The sequence below is a fragment of the Trachypithecus francoisi genome, unplaced genomic scaffold, assembly GCF_009764315.1.
Source record: "Trachypithecus francoisi isolate TF-2019V2 unplaced genomic scaffold, Tfra_2.0 Lachesis_group15, whole genome shotgun sequence".
NCBI lineage: Eukaryota > Metazoa > Chordata > Mammalia > Primates > Cercopithecidae > Trachypithecus > Trachypithecus francoisi.
The window spans coordinates 114,544,203-114,565,680 of NW_022681460.1; the positions used below are offsets into that span (position 1 = coordinate 114,544,203).

The following is a 21,478-nucleotide window of genomic DNA, read 5'->3' on the forward strand; positions in this document are numbered from 1 at the left end:
TTTGAGCCCAGGAGTTCAAGACCAGTCTGGGCAACACAGCAAGAACCCCCATCTCTATTAAAAATAATGATGTTTTGGCCGGGCGCCGTGGCTCACACCTGTAATCCCAGCACTTTGGGAGGCTGAGGCAGGTGGATCACCTGAGGTCAGGAGTTCAAGACCATCCTGGCCAACATGGTGAAACCCCATCTCTGCTAAAAATACAAAAAAATAGCTGGGTGTAGTGGTGCGACCCTGTAGTCCCAGCTACTGGGGAGGCTGAGGCAGGAGAATTGCTTGAACCAGGAGGGTTGTGGTGAGCTGAGATCGCCCCCTGCACTCCAGCCTGTAAGACAGGGCGACACTTGGTCTCAAAAAAAAAAAAAAAAAAGGCCGGGCGCGGTGGCTCAAGCCTGTAATCCCAGCACTGTGGGAGGCCGAGACGGGCGGATCACGAGGTCAGGAGATCGAGACCACCCTGGCTAACACAGTGAAACCCCGTCTCTACTAAAAAATACAAAAAACTAGCCGGGCGCGGTGGCGGGCGCCTATAGTCCCAGCTACTCGGGAGGCTGAGGCAGGAGAATGGCGTAAACCCTCGAGGCGGAGCTTGCAGTGAGCTGAGATCCGGCCACTGCACTCCAGCCCGGGCGACAGAGCGAGACTCCGTCTCAAAAAAAAAAAGGCCAGGTGCGGTGGTTCACGCCTATAATCCCAGCAATTTGGGAGGCCAAGGCAGGTGAATCATGAGGTCAGGAGATCGAGACCATCCTGGCTAACACTGTGAAACCCGTCTCTACTAAAAATACAAAAAATTAGGCAGGTGTGATGGCGGGCACCTCTAGTCCCAGCTACTTGGGAACCTGAGACAGAAGAATGACGTGAACCTGGGAGGCAGAGCTTGCAGTGAGTCGAGATTGCACCGCTGCACTCCAGCCTGGGTGACAGAGCAAGACTCCATCAAAAAAAAAAAAAAGTAAAAAAAAAAAATAATTTTTCCCTTTATTTTATATATATATATTTTAAATTAAATTGTTTTTGGAGATGGAGTCTCACTCTGACATCCAGGTTAGAGTTCAGTGGCACGATCTCAGCTCACTGCAACCTCCGCCTCTGGGTTTAAGTGATTCTCATGTCTCGGCCTCCCAAGTATCTGAGATTACAGGTGCGTGCCACCATGCCTGACCTTTTTTTCTTTTTTCTTTTTTTTTTTTTTTTAGTAGAGACAGGATTTCACCTTGTTGGCCAGGCTGGTCTTGCACTCCTGATCTCAAGTGATCCACCCACCTCGGCCTCCCAAAGTGCTGGGATTACAGGCGTGAGCCACTGTGCCCTGCCTCCTTTATGATATATTTTAATATAGTATCGTTAATCGTCTTCCTTTTTGTTTTCCCTTTTTCTGACTCATCCAAGGCTATGTCTCCAGATGAATGTAAAAGTAATTCTGTCAAGTTCCCTTAAAAAAAGATTGGTATTTTATGCAAAAAAATTAGCTGGGTGTGGTGGCGGGCACCTGTAGTCCCACCTACTTGAGAGGCTGAGGCAGGAGAATGGTGTGAACCCGGGAGGCAGAGCTTGCAATGGGCCGTGAAGGCGCCACTGCACTCCAGCCTGGGGGACAGAGCAAGACTCTGTCTCAAAAAAAAAACCCCAAAAAACAAAAAACAAACAAACAAACAAAAATTGATGTTTTAAACAGACTGGATATATTGTAGACGCAGATTTAGAGAAACCAACACCCACACACGGTCAGTCTTTGAACTGATCCCTTGTGGCTTTGTGGAGAGTTTTAAGGTCTTCACCACATAGCTTTTCCCCTTTTTCTAAAATTCAGGTTATTCCTAACCACTGCAGCTTTCTGGGGTGGGCCGTCTGTCGGGGAACCTCTCCTACCTGGCCTGCAGCTTTCTGGGGTGGGCGGGTCACTGAGAACCTCTCCTACCTGGCCTGCAGCGTTCTGGGGTGGGCGGGTCACTGAGAACCTCTCCTACCTGGCCTGCAGCGTTCTGGGGTGGGCGGGTCACTGAGAACCTCTCCTACCTGGCCTGCAGCGTTCTGGGGTGGGCGGGTCACTGAGAACCTCTCCTACCTGGCCTGCAGCGTTCTAGGGTGGGCGGGTCACTGAGAACCTCTCCTACCTGGCCTGCAGCGTTCTAGGGTGGGCGGGTCACTGAGAACCTCTCCTACCTGGCCTGCAGCATTCTGGGATGGGCAGGCTGTTGGGAACCGCCTACCTGGCCTGCAGGTTCTCGATCTCAATGCTCTTCTCCCTCTCCATCTTGCACAGGAGCTCCTTCTGCCGCCGGGTCTCTTCCAGGACCATCTCGCAGGCTCTCAGCTCCTGCTCCTTCAGCTGCTCCTCCAGGGCGTTTGCTCTTGAAAGGCAAAGGGAGGAGATGAGCTATCTCCAGGCAGGGTGTGCAGTGGCTCCACCCATGCCCAGAAGCTGCCTCAGGACCTCCAGAGAACCTGCCGCCACCCGGGAGGAGGGCCGAGAAGGGCATCCCCGAGCTCTGGTCAAGGCAGTTCTGAAGCAGCGCACACACCCCGAGACAGCCTCGCCTCCCACACTAAAGGCACCTGGGGTGGCCAGAGCAGTGTCTACTGCACCCCGGCCCAGCTGATACCCACAGGCACTGCCTGCTTGTGCTGTGTGGACCGCAGCACCCCGAGGGCCCGAGCCCACCAGGTGACCGCCCCTGGTGCACTCTGTTCATGCAGCTGCTCCACCTGCGACCACTACACACAAGGAGTGAGCTCAGGGCCCAGAGGCACGGAGCCTCAGAGTCTCGGGAAGGAGCGTGAAGGTACCAGGGTCCAAGGGCCACAGCATTCCCAGGAAGTGAGTGTCTGATGAAGCACATGGCCCGTGGCAGCTGAACACCGGGGAACTGAGTGTGCGGGCAGCGTCTGCCTTCAGCTGCAGTATAGTTGGTTCATGGCACATCTCCCAAAGGTGCTCATGAGGCTTCCTGAGTTGCCGGGTCCACATAGGAGCTAGGACGAGTCTAGCTCTGGCTGCTGGGCACATCTGGGCCCCAGAGGCTGTGAGGGGCCACAAGTGGAGGGGGGCCCACTCTGCTCCCAGTTCCCTCCAGGCTGGGGAAGTGGGTATAGAGACCAGTCCCATCCAGGTCACTTCAGAGCAGAGGCAGGGCAGGTGTCAGCTAGAGCACAGGGAAAAGACGACATTCCCACGGGGTGGGGACCCTGGCCTTCCCTAGATCGTCACAACCACCTGCAGGAGACAGGACTGGACTGTCCCAAAGAGAAGGGCACAGGCCCTGCCTACTGACACAGCACGGGGTGGGGGACCCTGGCCTTCCCTAGATCGTCACAACCACCTGCAGGAGACAGGACTGGACTGTCCCAAAGAGAAGGGCACAGGCCCTGCCTACTGACACAGCACAGCCCATGCCCTCAGGCCCCACCTCGCACAGAGCCTCTTATCCTTGTGGTGCCTCACACGCAGGAGTGGACAGATGGCCAAAGATCACCAGACACAAAGGCAAGCTTTCAAAAGGAACTGGCCAAAGCAAACACCAAGTGAGGACCCCAGGGAGACACATGATGCAGGAGACAGCGAGGAAAGGTCCCTGAGCCAGTGCTCTGCGCGAGCCAAGAGCCACAGCTGCAGCGTCAGGGCAGCCCGCTGCAGAAGAGACAAACAAGGAACAGCTCCTGGGAACTGAAAGTGTGGGAAGGACAATCTAAAAATCTGATTGAGATGTTGGGCTCATGCCTGTAATCCCAGCACTCTGGGAGGCCGAGGTGGGCAGATCACCTGAGATCAGGAGTTCGAGACCATCCTGACCAATATGGTGAAACCCCGAATCTACTAAAAATACAAAAATTAGCCAGGCCCAGTGGCGCATGCCTGTAATCCCAGCTACTTGGGAGGCTGAAGCAGGAGAATTGCTTGAACCCGGGAGGCAGAGGTTGCAGTAAGTGGAGATTGCACCATTGCACTCCAGCCTGGGCAACACAGCAAGCTCTGTCTCAAAAAACAAAACAACGAAATAAAGGCTGAAAACCAGGTGCACAGCACGGCAAATAATACAAGATCCTCATCCAAGTATGTAGGGTGGGAAACAGAAGTTACGGAGAACAGCAAGGCCCTGGGCAACAGCGGGTCCTCAGTCACAGCACGGGGTCAGAGGTCTTCAAATTCTCGGGGAATTCGATTTCTGACCTAGAACTTTATGCCCAGCTACGCTATGGACTGGAGCAGGGGTGGGAGGACTAAGCACTTCCACACATGCAGTTCTCAGAGCATCTGGCTCCTGTGCTCCCTTTTCCAGGCAACTATCAGTGACGTCCTCAGAAAACGAGTTGGCAAAAAGAAGAAAACGTGGGACTCAGAAAATAAGGACTCAAACCCGGGGGAAAGCACTCGGAATTCCCAGGATGGCAGCTATACAGCACGGCTAGAGAGCAAATGGCTCAGGACGGGCAGATGATACTGAAAACAAGTAACGTGTTGTTTAGGATGGTAGAGGTGAGCACCACAGGGAACAGCCACAGGAACTGAATGTGGCCGGGGCTGCACTGCAGATGGTCAGTGGGCAGAGCAAGGCAGCAGGGTGGACTTCACACCACACACACGGAAAACTGATGAACATACTCCAGACTCAAATGAAACCTTGACAGTCAGCTCAACAAAGGCATCTAGGCTGGACACAGTGGCTCACGCCTCTGATTTCAGCACTTTAGGGGGCCAAGGTAGGAGGATCGCTTGAGGCCAGGCATTTGAGACCAGCACGGGCAACATGGCGAGACCTCATCTCTACAAAAAATTTAAAAATTAGGCCCGGCACGGTGGCTCACGCCTGTAATCCCAGCACTTTGGGAGGCTGAGGATGGCAGATCACAAGTCAGGGGTTCGAGACCAGCCTGGTCAATATGGTGAAACCTTGTCTCTACTAAAAACAAAAAAACTAGCCCAGCGTGGTGGTGCATGCCTGTAGTCCCAGCTACTCAGGAAGCTGAGGCAGAAGAATCGCTTGAACGCGGGATGTGGAGGTTGCAGTGAGTCAAGATTGCCCACTGCACTCTAGCCTGGAGACAGAGTGAGACCCGTCTCAAAAAAAAAAAAAAAAAAAAGCTGGGTGTGGCGGTGCACACCTGTAGTCCCAGCTACATCGAAGGCTGAGAGGTAGGCAGGTCGCTTGTGTCTGGGAGGTAGAGGCTGTAGTCAGCACTCAGCCTGAGCAACAGAGGGAGGCCCTTAAACAAAACAAAACAAGCCTGTCTGGCGGCCTGTCTGGATTCTCCTTGACAAGGAGGAGACAGTGGTCTTTGGAGGCGCAGCATATGTGTAGCACACTACTGGAGCCCAGCCCCTTTGCCAGCATGCCTGGCCCCTCTCCACAATGCAGCAGGGGCCGGCGGCAGGCCCTCCTCTGCTGAGAATGCTGGACAACGGGCAGCCGCCAAGCCCAGGGTCTTCACTCCACAAGAGAATGTGCATTGCTTTGTTAGAATTAAAATGATGTGCAAGTTATGCCCACGATCCCATGAGACATTCTCAGCGCTCACAGGGCAGATAGATCTGAAGCTGAAGGGCGGGTCACGCATGTTAGTACGGTGCAGGGTGAGGGCTTGGGCGCGCTGGGAGTGCTGACCGCAAATGCCCTGCTGCCAACACACGTGTGTGCAGGCTGCTCAGAGCCCTGAATCTACCTGGTCAGTGCTGATGAAGACACTGAAGCTCTAAGGGACAGGGCCCTTGGCTGAGCTGAGAATACGTGGAAGGGCCAGGATGTGCCCGGGCAGCTGCGCAGAGAGCAGCAGCTCACAGGAAGAACCTCTTCTGCAGATTCCCCAGGTGCCTCACAGGCCTCCTGGCTGCCTCCTCTGCCCCCAAGAGGCTGCCGGTGCCCAGCTCCAGGTGGCACAGCCTGGGTAGATGACTCCTGGGCCAAGCTCATCTTACTTTGCCCGAGAAACAGTACTGCAAATCGGCTATGAGACAACATGGCGTGCCTCGTTTGAAAAACACTGAGAATTACACAGTATTCTAAGAAAAGTCTGCAAACGAGAGTGGGGTAAGCAGCTCCCACTCTTTCTCTGCAAACACGGCGTCACACTTTGCTTCCTCCCTAGCACTCCTGCCCACAGTGATGAGACTGTGCATCCTGTCACGTATTCAGCAGTCTGCTCATTTCGCTTTCTGTGGCTGAGCAACTTCCCTAACCTGCATTCTTCCAGGATGGGCAAACCCCGTCTGGACCAGAGTGGTGGGAGAGCTGCACCTCCAGGCCTGCCGGTGAGGCTGGGCACTGCGTGGGTTCGCAGTCAGCTCCTCCTCTGGCTGGCTCAGGTCTCACACTCCCGAGAGGGAGGCCGTGCCCTCCTCTGGCCCTCTGTGTGTCTAGGGTTCCATGGACAACTCCCCACAAGAGCACCAGTCAGAGCCTCGAGTCTCCGGCCTGCAGCCCAATGGGTAGGCTCCGATGACCACCCGGCACCACCCCTCAGCTGGCTTCCACCCTGGGATGGACGGGTGGCCACGCCCCTGCTATGTGAGGTAAAGAGAAGTAAATGGGGGCTGACAGGCGGGCACAGGAGGCACGACGCAGAGGCCCAGGTCTCCTGGCCCAGGCTCACCTGTGCACCAGCTGCAGGTTCTCCTGCCTCAGGCGGCTGTGTTGCTCGCCAGTGGCTGCCGTGTCCTTCTCCAGCTCCAGCACACGCCTTTCCAGGAAGACGACCTTGGCAATGAGACCAGGCTTCAGGCTTCAGGCTTCAGGGTCAGGTAGTCAGAAGCAGAAGGGCCTGCACCCCCAAGGGAACTACCTGGAGGCTGCCTGGGGGTTTTCTCAGCACAGAATCAGATCCACCTAGCTAGGCGGGTGTCGGATCCAACTTACCCTTGGAACTTGTCCGAGAAACCCATGAAGATGCAGCTCCTAATGGGGCCGGGGGCTTGGGGAGTACTGTCATCTCGACACCACAAATGCACACATTGCCGCAGCTCCGAGAGCTAGAGGCCCAGGGGTGCCTTTGGACTGGCTGGCTCACGGGCAGCAAGACTCAGGCCCCAATACACAGTTTTGTCTCTGCTCAGCCAGATGCAGCTCACAGAGGCAGCCCAGGTGCCCATGGACTCAAGGGACAAACAGACTCATGTCTCGGTCCCTCCCTCCCTCAGAGTTCACACCAAGATAAGAGTCAGACACCTGCAGAGGCAGGAGAAGGAGTAAAGGGAGCAGAGGAGGACTCAGCCTGGGTCAGCACACTTGAGATGCTAGAGGAGTTGTAGGGAGGAGGAGGTGGGGGTGCAAGAGGAGGTGAGGTACAGAAGGTGATGGGGTACAGGAGGAGGTGTGGTGCAGGAGGAGGTAAGGGGGTAGAGGAGATGAGGGGATACAGGAAGTGAGGGAGTACAGGAGGAAATGAGGGGGTATAGGAGGTGAGGGGGGTTCAGGAGAATGTGAGGGGGATAGAGGAGGTGAGAGGGTGCAGGAGGTGAGGGGGTACAGGAGATGGAGTGCAGGAGAGGAGGTGAGGGGACACAGGAGGTGAGGGGGTTCAGGAGGAGATGAGGGCTGCAAGAGGTGAGAGGGTGCAGGAGGAGGTGAGGGGGATGCAGGAGAAGGTGAGGGGGTACAGAAGGTGAGGGGGTACAGGAGGAGGTGAGGGGGTACATGAGGTGAGGGGTGTGGGAGCAGGTGAGGGGGTATAGGAGGAGGTGACAGGGTACATGAGGAGGTGAGGGGTGCGGGAGGAGGTGAGTGGGTACGGAAGATGGGGTAGAGGAGGAGGTGGGAGGTACAGAAGGTGGGGGGTGCAGGAGGTCAGCGGGTACAGGAGGAGGTGGGAGGTACAGGAGAAGGTGGGGATACAGGAGATGGGGGGTACAGGAGGAGGTGAGGGGGTACAGGAGGAGATGGGGGTACAGGAGGTGGGAGGTGCAAGAGGAGGTGGGGTACAGGAGGAGGTGAGGGGGTATAGGAGGAGGGGAGGGAGGACAGGAGGAGATGGGGGTACAGGAAGAGGTGGGAGGTGCAAGAGGAGGTGGGGGGTACAGGAGGAGGTGAGGGAGTACAGGAAGAGGTGAGGGGGATGCAAGAAGAGGTGAGGGGGTATAGGAGGTGGTGAGGGGGTATAGGAGGTGGTGAGGGGGTACAGGAGATGAGGGGTACAGCAGGAATTGAGGGGGTACAGGAGGAAGTGAAGGGATCACAGGAGGTGAGGGGGTGCAGGAGGTGAGACAGAGTCTTGCTCTGTCACCCAGGCTGGAGTGCAGTGGCACAATCTCAGCTCACTGCAATCCCCGTCTCCCAGATTCAAGTGATTCTCCTGCCTCAGCCTCTCGAGTAGCTGGGATTATAGGTGCCCGCCCCCACGCCTGGCTAACGTGTATTTTTAGTAAAGACGGGCTTTCACTATGTTGGCCAGGCTGATCTCAAACTCCTGACCTCAAGTGATCGGCCCACCTGGGCCTCCTAATGTGTTGGGATGACAGGCATGAGCCACCACATCCGGCTGAAAAGCGGGTCTTGACCACAGCAAGGCTGCCTTGCCCTGGCTGCTGTCACCCATTCAAGTCCCCAGGAGAAGCCTGTTCCTCAGGTTGCTGGCTCTGCAGTCACTGCAGGGGCAGCGTTCTTCTCCCAAATCATGGGTGCCCCAGGTCGCGTCTCCACGGGCCTGGTGGACTGAATGTCTGGGTGTCCCCCAACCCAACTCAGACACAGTGGGGGTGGGATACCTGAGGACTCTCACTCACTGCCCAGTCCACCCCTCCCAGCTGGCCCTTCGTGCACAACAGGAAGACTCCTTTTTATCACATGCCCATGAGATCCCTTAGGGAAACTTGCCAAAGAGCATTGGGGCTGGACAGAGGGTCTGGGGAGCCCTGGATGACATGGGGTCGCCTCCGGCGGTGCTGTCCCCACCTCCTGGGATGTCTGCAGAGGCCCTCAGACGTGGCTGTGTCTAAACCCCCTACTTGCTGCCTACCCAGCCCTGCAGGACCTACCTTGTCAGCAATGTCCTCCTCTGGGCCCTCCACGAGCTCGGGGGAAGGGTCCTCCAGGGCCTCCATAGTCAGGGCCCCTGACTGGTGCAGGTACCTGTGGAAAAGGAACAGTAACAGAGGGAAGAAAGGGAAAAACCACAGGACAAGCTCCGTCAGCACAAGCACTCCCGAGTCAATCTGAAAAGCAGGTGGCAGCATTGCAGGGGACAGGTCCTCCCCTGATCTGGGTGGTGGTCTTCTCCCACTTAAAGCATTATATACAGGGGGAGGTCCCAGGCTGGACATCTTTACCAGGGGCTGGGAGAAAGCAGGCCGTGCTCTGTGGTCTCAGAGTCCTCCTGGCGCTCTTTGGAACCTGACAGAACACGACCTCAGTCCCGGCCAGCGAGTGGCAGAGAGGACTTTGTACTTGGCAGCAATAAAACGTGTCCTTCTTCACAGAGACGCGAACGATCTCGTCTCTACCAGAGGCCTGTGAGACATCAGCTCAGGACCTCGACCTGCATACACCTCCCCCGGACACATTCTTCATCTCGGACTTTCACAGGTGCTCTCTGCGGCAGGAACAGTGAAGGTCCCAGGAAAGGTGTCGATCCCGGAAGTCTCACTCAGTGTCACCCTCACAGACACACTGGGAAACCGGTCCAAGTCCAGGAAGACACCAGACACACGTGTCCTCTGTGGCACCAGCTCCTGTGGACGCATCCCCAGCCCTGCAGGCCATGCCAGGTTACTACCCGGGCCGGGCTGCGGGACACAGCCTCGTGGTCCTGCGTGGACGCAACCAGCCCACAGGCTGCTACCTTGGGGCAGGAGCTGCTCCAGGGAGTGTGAACTTCGGCGCGCAGTAAGCGCGTGCTCATGGTCACCACAGGGCCAGATTCGCTGTGGTGAATCTGCACCAACCCGAACTTGCTGGGAGCACAGAAAACTCGCAGAGCACTCGGACAGAAGAGCCAACAGCAAAGGCGCATGTTCGGTTCTTTATACATCCTGGGAGCCTCGATACCGAGCCAGGCTCCAGGCTGATAGCCTGATGCTCACAACTGCGTGACTGTAAAAAAGCACTGGCCCTCTCCCAGGTTCCTTGCCTATGAAATGGGGGGACCCTCTCCCAGGTTCCTTGCCTGTGAAATGGGGGGACCCTCTCCCAGGTTCCTTGATTGTGAAATGGGGGGACCCTGTCCCAGCTTCCTTGCCTATGAAATGGGGGGACCCTCTCCCAGGTTCCTTGCCTATGAAATGGGGGGACCCTCTCCCAGGTTCCTTGCCTATGAAATGGGGGGACCCTCTCCCAGGTTCCTTGCCTATGAAATGGGGGGACCCTCTCCCAGGTTCCTTGATTGTGAAATGGGGGGACCCTGTCCCAGCTTCCTTGCCTATGAAATGGGGGGACCCTCTCCCAGGTTCCTTGATTGTGAAATGGGGGGACCCTGTCCCAGCTTCCTTGCCTATGAAATGGGGGTATAAAGGCAATTGAGGTTGGACCAAGATCATGCATACAAACAGCTTGGCTAGGGACATAGCAGGGTAAGAATTCCATAAAATGTTAGTGTTTTTCCACTGAAAATGTCTACCAAGTGTATGAAGTTCGATTTGCTTCTTAGTATGGACTGGGCTTGAACATTTCCATCTTTTTCCCCATAAACGCTCTGAGAGGAAAAAAGAAGGTATCTCTGCCCCTGGAGACAAGCCCTGAGAACGTGCACCAGCTGGAACACACCAGCACCCTTCTGGGGCTCTGGGGATTTCATCAGATTCTCAAAAGCTGCTGCTGACACGGATCACGTTCTTGGCCAGTCGCTGCTCTTAAATGCCCATGATCTCGCCCTCAGACATGAGCCACTCCAGGCAGGAAGCTGCAACCCAGAGCCTATCCTGGGGAGAGGCCACGGCCTGGGGCCTGTCAGTACTTCTGAGCTGTCCTAGAGGCTTAGGCACTTCTGGAGCTGACTCGGGCACGGCTATCCCAGGTACCCAGCGTGCAGCCACCACACACGGCCACCAGTGTGAGGCAGAGGGTCCTCAGCATGGCGTGTGGGGCTGCTTATTTATTTAATTTTTTTTTTTTTTTTTTGTTTTTTTTTTGAGACAGAGTCTCGCTCGGTCGCCCAGGCTGGAGTGCAGTGGCCGGATCTCAGCTCACTGCAAGCTCCGCCTCCCGGGTTTACACCATTCTCCTGCCTCCGCCTCCCAAGTAGCTGGGACTACAGGCGCCCGCCTCGTCGCCCGGCTAGCTTTTTTTTTTTTTTGCATTCTTTAGTAGAGACGGGGTTTCACCGTATTAGCCAGGATGGTCTCGATCTCCTGACCTTGTGATCCGCTCGTCTCGGCCTCCCAAAGTGCTGGGATTACAGGCTTGAGCCACCGCGCCCGGCCTAAATTTTTTTTTTTTTTGAGACAGAGTCTTGAACTGTCGCCTGGGCTGGAGTGCAGCGGTGCTATCTCAGATCACTGCAACCTCTGCCTCCCAGGTTCAAGCGGTTCTCCTGCCTCAGTCTCCCAGGTAGCTGGGATTACAGGCACCTGCCACCATGCCCAGCTAACTTTTTCTATTTTTTTTTTTTAGTAGAGATGGGGTTTCACTATATTGGCCGGGCTGGTCTCAAACTCCTGACCTCATGATCTGCACGCCTCGGCCTCCCAAAGTGTTGGGATTACAGGCGTGAACCACCGTGTCCGGCCGGGCTGCTTATTTAAATCCCCCAGAAAGAGGGATTCTCCAGCTACACCGCACCTCACTTGGGAGAACCCTCCCCTCAGAGAGGGAGCTGTGGAAAAAGCCTGATCTGCCCCAAAGGGCAGTAGGTCAAGCCTGGCTGGTCAGCAAGGAGGTACAGGGATCCCTGAGGCCTCCCACCCAGGGCCCTAGGAGCCTGCCTGCTGTGAGCACTTCTGCCTGTCCCGATGGACTCGGCTCTGCCTGGAGCCCCTGTCCCTGCACACGCACAGCTGACTGAAGAAAATCACTTCCATCGCATGGACAGGGATGGAACAAGGCTGAGGGGGGTGACAAGGCAGCCAAGCCCAGGGGCTACAATGGCTGCTAGCAAAACCCACCATCTCAGCAACAGTGCAACGCGAAGGGCTGAGAACTGCGAGAAGCAAATCACGATTTTGTTATTTTGTGCTTCCTTAGCCTCTTGTGGCAGATTTGGGGCAAAACAGCAGATTAAATGTTGCATATATATATTTACATATATATATGTGGATAGATATACTGTAGAACATGCCTCTGTTTTGTAAACTCTAACTACAGATAACTGCAGATTGGGCTTTTTTTTTTTTTTTTGAGACGAAGTCTCACTCTGTTGCCCAAGCTGGAGTGCAATGGTGCAATCTCGGCTCACTCCAAGCTCTGCCTCCTGGGTTCAAGCAGTTCGCCTGCCTCAGGCTCCTGAGTAGCTGGGATTACATGTGCGCACCACCACGCCTGACTAATTTTTATATTTTTAGTACAGATGGGGTTTCACCATGTTGGTCAGGCTGGTTCTCGACGAGCGCATGACCTCACGATCCGCCCACCTCGGCTTCCCAGTGTGCTAGGATTACAGGCGTCAGCCACCGTGCCTGGATCAGATTGGGTTTCTTTTATACCAAAGGGTACCCATGAAGGAAACACTAAATTTTAAAGGGTGTTTCTGACACGAGGCTGTGACAGCCAGCTGCAGGCTGCACCCCATCCTAAGCACAGCAGGCCTCAAGGAGATGCCTCAGCTGGCCTTGACTGGCCTTTCATGTCACCAGCTACAACCTGTCTGGAGTAAAAGATGATGAAGTGAGGAGGAAGGTGATGCTGAAGTGGTAACAAAAGTGTACCTGGGGATTCACTTCACATTCCTAAGAGCTCAATGCTTTTCTTTTTCTTTCTTTTTTTTTTTTTTGAGACACTGTTTTGCTCTTGTGGCCCAGGCTGGAGGGCAGTGGCACGATCTCGGCTCACTGCAATCTCTGCCTCCAGGGTTCAGGCGATTCTCCTGCCTCAGCCCCCTGAGTAGCTAGGATTACAGGCACCCGCCACCACACCTGGCTAATCTTGTATTTTTAGTAGAGATGGGGTTTCTCCATGTTGGCCAGGCTGGTCTTGAACTCCCAACCTCAGGTGATCCACCCGCCTCGGCCTCCCAAAGTGCTGGGATTACAGATGTGAGCCACCGCGCCTGGCCTACACTGATTTTCAGTGGCTTCCCCTAGCCCCTCGCCCCTAAAATGACAGAAAATGGAAAACAAGTGGGACGCGGTGGCTCATGCCTGTCATCCCAACATTCTGGGCGACCGAGGTGGGAGGACTGCTAGAGCCCAGGAGTTCAAGACCAGTCGGGGCCTGTCTCTACAAAAAATTAAAAAATTATCTGGGCATGGTGGCATGCACCTGTGGTCTCAGCTGCTCGAGAGGCTGAGGAGGGAGGATCGCTTGAGCTTGGGAGGTCTGGGAAGTGAAGACTGTTGTGAGCTGTGATCATGTCACTGCACAGAGCAAGGCAGAGCAAGGAAGAGCAAGACTGTCTCAAAAAGAAAAGAAAGCCAAGAAAAGAGAAGAGAAACGAAAAGAAAAAAGTTTCCATCCATGGCCAGGTATGACGACTCATGTCTGTGATCCCAGTACTTTGGGAGGCCAAGGTGGGAGGCTCCCTTAAGCCCAGGAGTTCAAGACCAGGCTGGGCAACACAGTGAAACTCCATCTCTATTAAAAATTACAAGACTAGCCGGGCATGGCAATGTATACCTGTAGTCCCAGGAACTCAGGGGGAGGAGGTGAGAGGATGGAGTGAGCCTGAGAGGTACAGGCTGCAGTGAGCTGCGATTGTACCACAGTACTTCAGCCCAGGTGACAGAGCAAGACCATGTCTCAAAATAAAAGAAAATGGAAAACAAAAGGTTTCTGTCCCTGGCTGGGTGTGGTGGCTTACACCTGTAATCCCAGAATTTTGGGAGGCCGAGCTGGGAAGATCACTTGAGCCCAGGGAGTCTGGGGCTGTCGGAGCTATGCTCGCACCTGTGAATAGCCACTGCACGACAGCCTGGACAATGCAGCAAGACCTTGCCAATTTTTTTTTTTTTTTTTTTAGAGACAAGGTTTCACTATGTTGCCCAGATTGGTCACAAAGAAACCGAGTCAGAAAGGTTAAACCTCAGGGTAGCAACTCTAGCTCTAGAACATAAGCAATGCCGTCAAAAATCTTACAGGAAAACTATCCACACTCTCACAGTCCAAACCAACCGAGGTTCAAGTTTATCTCCTGAGCACCCCTTTTCTCAAGAAGCTACAGGAAGATGTGCTGGACAAAAAATGGAGAAAACAAACAAGAAGGAAGACGGGGCCAGGGAGCTAGAGGATCCAACCACCGAAACAAAGGAACTCACTGGTGTGGGGAGACCCATCCAGGACCACAGCCACGAGGCCTGGAGAATGCCCAGCACAACGGGGCAGAGAGGAGGCTCCGGGGAGGGATGTTCCAGAGGAAGCCGGAGAGGCGTCTCCTGGCCCTGCCAGAGGCTGGGCCACGAAGCAGGATGGGGACAGGGAAGGCAAAGCAGATAAAGACACGAAGCCAGTCTCTGATGGCAGCAGAGGCCACCTGGCAGCCACACTGTGTGGCTCCCTGGGAAGGGCCTTAACCCTGCATGCTTATTTTGGTAAGAACTGGCAGGGGAGGAAGATAAAAGTGTATGTTGCCATCTTTCACAGCAGGAAGCCAATAGGTCTATGCAAAGCTGAAAAATGAAGAAATGGTCTTTAGGAATTGGAGTCAGACCCACCCCTCACCTTCACCTCACCTTGGGGAGCTGCCCAGCCCCGGCTCTGAGAAGTCAGGCTCCTCACTGGGTCTCGGTACCTCAGAACTAACATACAGCAGACATCTGGGGATGGTGGCCCCTTCCAGACCTTAGTGAACACCCAACAGGCCCAGCACCAAAAGCTCTGACACCCACCTCCTGCTCACAAATCCAGGTCCAAATTCACAGCCCTGGAAACCCCTTTCCCCCTCAGGATACCTTCAGTCCCAAACCATGTAAAGTAACTTGTAGGAGTTTAAAAAATATCTTGGAAAAGAACGTTTTCTAAAATGTTTTTTTAAAAACTATGATTAATTATCCACTTCAGAACGTTTTTCAGCAGGAATCAGAGACCCACCTACCTTGCCACCTTCTTGCTGGAGAGCCGCTTTGTCGGACTGCGCAGAAAACAAAATAAACAGGAAAATTGTTAGAACAGACAGACAGGAGCAGGAGGAAGCAGGAAACTCAGGCTGTGGAGATACGGGGTGGGCGGCCTTTCAGCAGTGCTCCCGGCATGCAGGGCCCCCCCAGGCAAGCCCATGCACAAATGCTCACTCAGCAAAACAGCAAGGACACAGGGGTGCTGGGATGAGGCCGCATACGTCTCGTTACTCCAGCCCCCAAAGAGGCTTCCAGATGCAGCCACCCCAGACTGTGACTGAGGGGCCAGCGCCACACCTGGTCCCATCAGCTGGCTGCACTGTCCCAATGCTTCTGAAGCCAAATTACCCCCAAACGCTTGGCCTTTGGAGACCCCCAAGTGAAAAGTGACCCCAGGTCCCGCTATGACAGGAGAGTTTGCCGCTGACTTCGACTTAGGCACTGACGCGTCATGCTCAGAACGCCTGCCTAGGCATCAGTTTGGACACCTTTCCCGTTGCCATTTCAGGGCAGTAAATGTAGCCAATTACACATCAACTGTTTGATTTAACCATCTGCAGTGGCACATGGGCCAAACTTACCTTCTCTCTCATTTCTGAGGTCCAAAGTTGTATTTTACAGTATAGCTGCTAAACTATTAGCCTCAGCCTGCAAGAAGACGCCCTCACCCCCAGGGCGTGAGAACCATCAAGATCCTGGAACTCACAAAGCCACATCTCTCTTCAGCTTACCTGTCTCAAAAACACCCATGATTTTCTTTCCAGGGTCAGGCAGAAAAATCTACTGGAGGGGCCGGGCATGGTGGCTCATGCCTATAATCCGAGCACTCTGGGAGGCCGAGGCAGGTGGATCACCAGAGGTCGGGAGTTCGAGACCAGCCTGGCAACGTGGAGAAGCCCCGTTTCCACTAAAAATACAAAAATAATCGGGCGTGATGGCACATGCCTAGCTACTCGGGAAGCTGGGACAGGAGAATTGCTTCAACCCGGGAGGCGGAGGTTGCAGTGAGCTGAGATCACGCCACTGTCCAGCCTGGGCAACAAAGAGCAAAACTCTGTCTCAAAAAAAAAAAAAAAAAAAAAAATCTGCTGGAGAAGAATCAGCTGCTGTGCCAGGTATTAATGCAGAGCCCCTCAGCTCCAAGTCCATCCTTTTTACTGGCCCTGTAGAAACAGTGCTGGGCCCTTAGCAGGCTTCTCCTCCATGATGCTGCGTGTCTCATCAGCAGAGGGAGCCGTGGAGCGAACACAGCAGGAAGAGGTTTGCCTCCTGGTTCTGACCACCCTCTGCAGGACCCTCCAACACACACAGCTTCCCTAGCCCCCACTCTAGGGAGCATCCTGCCCACTGTAGCCAGAACCAGGGGCTTCCCCGACCCCATTCGGGTAGCTGTTCTCTAGGGGGTGACTCTGCCAAGCATCCTGCAACAGAATAGCTTTCCTGGCAGCCTGGAGGCAGGTTCCCCACAAGCCCTGACAGCACGGTGGTGCCCCCACCGCCCAGTTTGCAGCTGCTGCAGACCTCAGCCTTGGGTAGCAGTGGCTGCAGCTGGGGGCTCTGCCCGGGCCCTGGGTGGCGGCTGCTCCTGTGGCTGCTTTCCCTACGCTCTGCAGAGTTCTTTTTACTCATCCCAACCAATGCCTCATTACTCCCATAGCCTGTGGCAGTCATTCTTTTTCTTTTCCTAATGATTTTAAAATTTGTTTGTTTGTTTGTTTGTATTACCTTTTTTTACAGGCAAGGTCTGACTCTGTTGCCCAGGCTGAAGTGCAGTGGTGCAACCACAGCTCACTGCAGCCTCAACCTCCCAGGCTCATGTGATCCTCCCGCCTCAGCCTCCCAAATCACTGGGATTTCAGCCCACACCCAGCCCATTCTTTGTATTAAACTTTCCTTGTTCAAATTACTGTGTGGCTCTCCTTTCCTGATTGGAGACTAATAATGTATATTTTAATACAGGTCTATTTTTTTTTAGACGGAGTCTCCCTCTGTCGCCCAGGCTGAAGGGCAGTGGTACGATCTCGGCTCCCTGCAAGCTCCGCCTCTCCGGTTCACACCATTCTCCTGCCTCAGCCTCCCAAGTAGCTGGGACTACAGGCACCACCACCACGCCCGGCTTATTTTTTGTATTTTTAGTAGAGACGGGGTTTCACTGTGTTAGTCAAGATGGTCTCAATCTCCTGACCTCGCGATCCGCCACCTTGGCCTCCCAAAGTGCTAAGATTACAGGCATGAGCCACCGCACTCAGGCTGAATACAAATCTTATTTTATCCTATTATTGTTGAGACTCCCTAGAACTAACAAGACAGGACAGACTCATCGTTCAGTTTACCTACTGACCTCTCAGGGCCTGGACTGCCAGCCCAGCAACAAGGTTTATAATTTGAAAATATACCTCCAGGCAGGCCGGGCGCAGTGGTTCAGCCTGTAATCCCAGCACTCTGGGAGGTTGAAGCAGGAGGATCACGAGGTCCAGAGATCGAGACACAGTGAAACCCTGTCTCCACTAAAAATACAAAAATTAGCCGGGTGTGGTGGCGGCGCCTGTAGTCCCAGCTACTGGGGAGGCTGAGGCAGGAGAATCGCCTGAATCTGGGAGACAGAGGTTGCAGTGAGCAGAGATCGCACCACTGCATTCCAGCCTGGGTGACAAAGCGAGACTCTGTCTCAAAAAAAAGAAAAAAGAAAATATACCTCCATGTAAGGCACACTTCTTAGTTTCTACAAAATGAAATATATTTAGAGGCTCCAGGATACCCGGAAAATGCAATAGCTGTTGGCCTGTTCTGAGGTGACTAGACATCGTATCCGACATCAAAGCTTCCAGAGGTGGTCTGGACTAAACCACCTCTTGTCACCCACAAAGCATGACCAAATAAGCTTACTTTCGGGCAAGTCCATGGAAACTAAAAGGCAAGATTCAGATCTCCTCCACAGAGGGTTCTGGGGAGAATGTTCTCACTGGCAGCTGTGTGTCCTGACTGTGTTGGACTGAATAGCATAGTAACTACTTGGCAGAGTCTTTTTTTTTTTTTTTTTTTGGAGTCAGAGTCTGGCTCTGTCGCCCAGGTTGGAGTGCAGTGGCACAATCTTGGCTCACTGCAGCCTCAACTTCCTGGGTTCAAGTGAACCTCCCATCTCAGCCTCCCAAGTAGCTGGAGCTACAGGTGTGCAACCACCACTCCTGGCTAATTTTTATAGTTTTAGTAGAGACAGGGTTTCACCATGTTGGCTAGGCTGGTCTCAAACTCCTGGCCTCAAACGATCTGCCTGCCTCAGCCTCCCAAAATGCTGGGATTACAGACGTGAGTCACTGCGCCTGGCCCGCTTCGTAGAGTCTTAGGAAAAGGGGTGGCAGAACCTGGACGTGAGGCCCCACAGGACTTGCTGGTTGTACTTAACTACATCCTAGTCCCTTCTCTAACCCACAAAGCGCAGCAGAGGTAACCATGGCCATCCTGGAGGTAGTTCTCAATGTGGGAAAAAAACCCTTCTAGTCAAAAATCTTCAGAGAATGAGACGAGACCTGAGTCTTCAGGCTTACTTTCACATACGGAGATGACATGCTTGCACTCCACTGATCGGTGGGTGGGAGGGCAAGTCTTTGTGTGGGAAGAACAAATGACCCCTCCCCAAGCAGGCTGAGCCATTGTCACTGAGCCCTGAACCCTTAGCTGAACAAATACAGCAGGCGAAAACTGATTTCCCCTCAAATAGAGGCTAGCGGATCTTTGGAATCACCAGATTCTGGATGGCCTCAAGTCTCCCAGGAAGGCCCTCTTCAAAGAGCACTTCTGCTTTCTCATCAGTGCTGCCAAGACCCCCTGATGCTCCAGAATGGCCATCAGTGCCGGGCCTCACTGGCATCCTCTCCACCTGAATGGGCACTGGCTGGAGGCCCTGTGTTGCACAGCATTTCATGGAACCTAAGACGAGTTCAGTGCCCTGGAAATGGAACTAGAGGCAGGACAGAAGCCTCAACAACGCTGTGAGCAGTGAGCACCCACCAACAAGGATGGGCTGGCCTTGGCAGAAGCCCCCGGGGGCCGGGACAGAAGCAGGCTCAGGACAGTAAGCAGTTTCACAAAGACCTCTAAACATGCTAGAACCATTAGGGTAGCTCACCTTTCTGCCACCTTTACAAACCCTCCCAACAGGCCAGGGCTCGTTTTTCAAGAAGCCATCCCGGATTGCCAGTATGAGCCTGCATGCTCACTCACCTCTTCTGCTCGGCTAGGGCTGCTGTGGAAAGCTCCAAAGTGGCCCATTTCTTCACCAGACCCTCCTAGAGGGCTGTCCACCCAGGGGCTTCCCCATGGGCTTTACCGCAGGTGAAATCAACACGATGCCTAATAGGCACGTCAATATGTGCAGATCACCCAAAACTGTCTTCTGTAACCGGGGGTTAGACATGGGGCCAGCCACAGAAGCTCCCCTGCCGAGACAGCCAGCTCCCTTACAGGCTCACTGTGAGTACACAAAACTCCACTGAAACTAACAATCCTGAAAGCTGTTTACACACCTGTTCTTAAAGACCAAATCTTTTAACTTTCCCAATTCTGTCTCATGAGCTCAATGAAAGAAATCTTTTAGTAAAATGCAGAAAGAATCCTCTTTCACACACAGGACAGACAGCACAGCTTGCAAAGACTGATCACTTTCTCCACCAACACAAGCGCTGGCCTGAGCTGCGCATGCAGGGGAGGGGGCAGGGCGCCGGCGGCACGCGGCGTGCAGGGGAGGAGGCGGGGCCCCAGGGAGAGTCCCACTGCCTGAGAGGCTCCTGGTCGCCTCGCGGCAACCAGGCCAGGCCTCAGGAAGCACCGGAGTCAGGTCAGGCCCTCAAGGGGGCTGTGGGTATCGGGAGTCCCCCACACCCTGGGAATAGACAGCAAGGCCAGGCACTGGTCAGTTACCTATTCATTTCAAGATCACTCAGGCGGGCGGAAAGATCCTCAAGGCGGTTGATTTGTTTGTGGCACTGGCTACAGTAAAACTCAAATGCCTCATCAGTGAGGATGCTGTGCAGCTTTGCGGCAAGAGGGTCAGTGCTAGAGAGACAGAAGCATCCGTTCAGGAGAGGATGGGGACCCGTGGGGTCATCTGTGACTCCGCACAAGGGGCTGAGGGGGACAGGACGGGACATGGTGTGGAACAAAAGCACGTGGACAGAGAATGAGCTGTGCAATGTTCTGGCTCTTGCCTTTAGACCGCAGTGAGCACACACCCCTCAGCTGCCTCCAGGAGCCCAGGACAGACACCAGCTCGAGCAGCAGGGGGCCCTGCACACACCTGCTCCTCTGGGTCAGGTGCCCAGAAGAAAGCAGGGGCAGCCTGAGAGCTTCTTTGCAAAGCAAAAGCCCTTCTTTAAAAAGAAGGTAAAAAACCACACTGCTTTCTCTTTTGCCAAAAACCCATCAACGTGATAGCAAACCATATCTCCAGGTAAACTTTACTTACTGTACTATATTTATGATTACTCCAAAAATTACCTCTAGCAAAAACTATGCATGAATGATAAATCTACAATAGTTTTCTGATTTTTAAGATGTGCATTAAAGCTGGGTATGGTGGCTCATGCTTGTAATTCCAGCACTTTGTGGGGCTGAGGTGGGCGGATCGCTTGAGCTCAGGCGTTTGAGACAAGCCTAGGCAACATGGTGAAACCCTGTCTCTACAAATCATACAAAAATTAGTCAGGTGTAGTAGCTCACACCTGTAGTCCCAGCTATTCAGGAAGCTGAGGAAGGTTGAGGATGCAGTGAGCCATGATGGCACCACTCCAGCCTGGGCAGTAAAGTGAGATCCTATCTCAAAAAAAGAACCCCAAAAAACAACCTGCATTAAAACTCAGTGTTCTACATCGCGATGGTGCTAGCTAACCTCCCTGTGACTTCACCTCCAAGGGCTTCTGGGGCACTGGCAGGGGTGCTGTGTCTGCGACGCGAAGGCAGAGGAGCAAGGCAGCCTCGTCTTGGGCACTGGGACCCACAGGCTGTGGAAGCTCAAGTAAAGAAAGGTGAAAAGTGAAACATACAATGTAGCATAGATGACACTTGAAACAGGTAACAATGAAAACACTGAACAGGAGACAGGGACAAACTGAACAGGCAGGAGGAGGTGACCACCAAGCACAGAGACATGAGTGGAGAAATGCCCTGGTCCTCTGGCCCTTGACACCACCACCCGCTGGGAGAGGACAGTGCCCAAGACAAGCACACTGCCTCTGAGGCCCGCCCGCGATGCCTCACTCATGCATAGTTCTCCAGGACGCTCGCCGGGACCAGCCAGCACACAGGACATCTGTGCGGGGTCCCCACACCCAGGGCTGACAGGTGGCTTCAGGGAGG

The 21,478-nt window shown here is 54.1% G+C and overlaps 1 protein-coding gene across 3 annotated transcripts in view; it reads right to left on the reverse strand.

The window, feature by feature from the left end:
• RAB11FIP3 (RAB11 family interacting protein 3) overlaps window positions 1-21,478 on the reverse strand; it is a 102,724-nt gene that overhangs the window by 8,588 nt on the left and 72,658 nt on the right. For 2 of the 3 annotated variants that reach the window (XM_033236410.1, XM_033236411.1), the window contains 4 exons: window positions 15,106-15,141; window positions 8,966-9,059; window positions 6,589-6,692; window positions 2,214-2,354 (listed from right to left, as the gene is read on the reverse strand). In XM_033236410.1, coding sequence (XP_033092301.1) covers window positions 2,214-2,354; window positions 6,589-6,692; window positions 8,966-9,059; window positions 15,106-15,141 — 375 coding nt within the window. Of the gene's footprint in view, window positions 1-2,213; window positions 2,355-6,588; window positions 6,693-8,965; window positions 9,060-15,105; window positions 15,142-20,044; window positions 20,180-21,478 lie in introns of all 3 variants that reach the window. The other variant, XM_033236409.1, reaches the window with a different exon arrangement.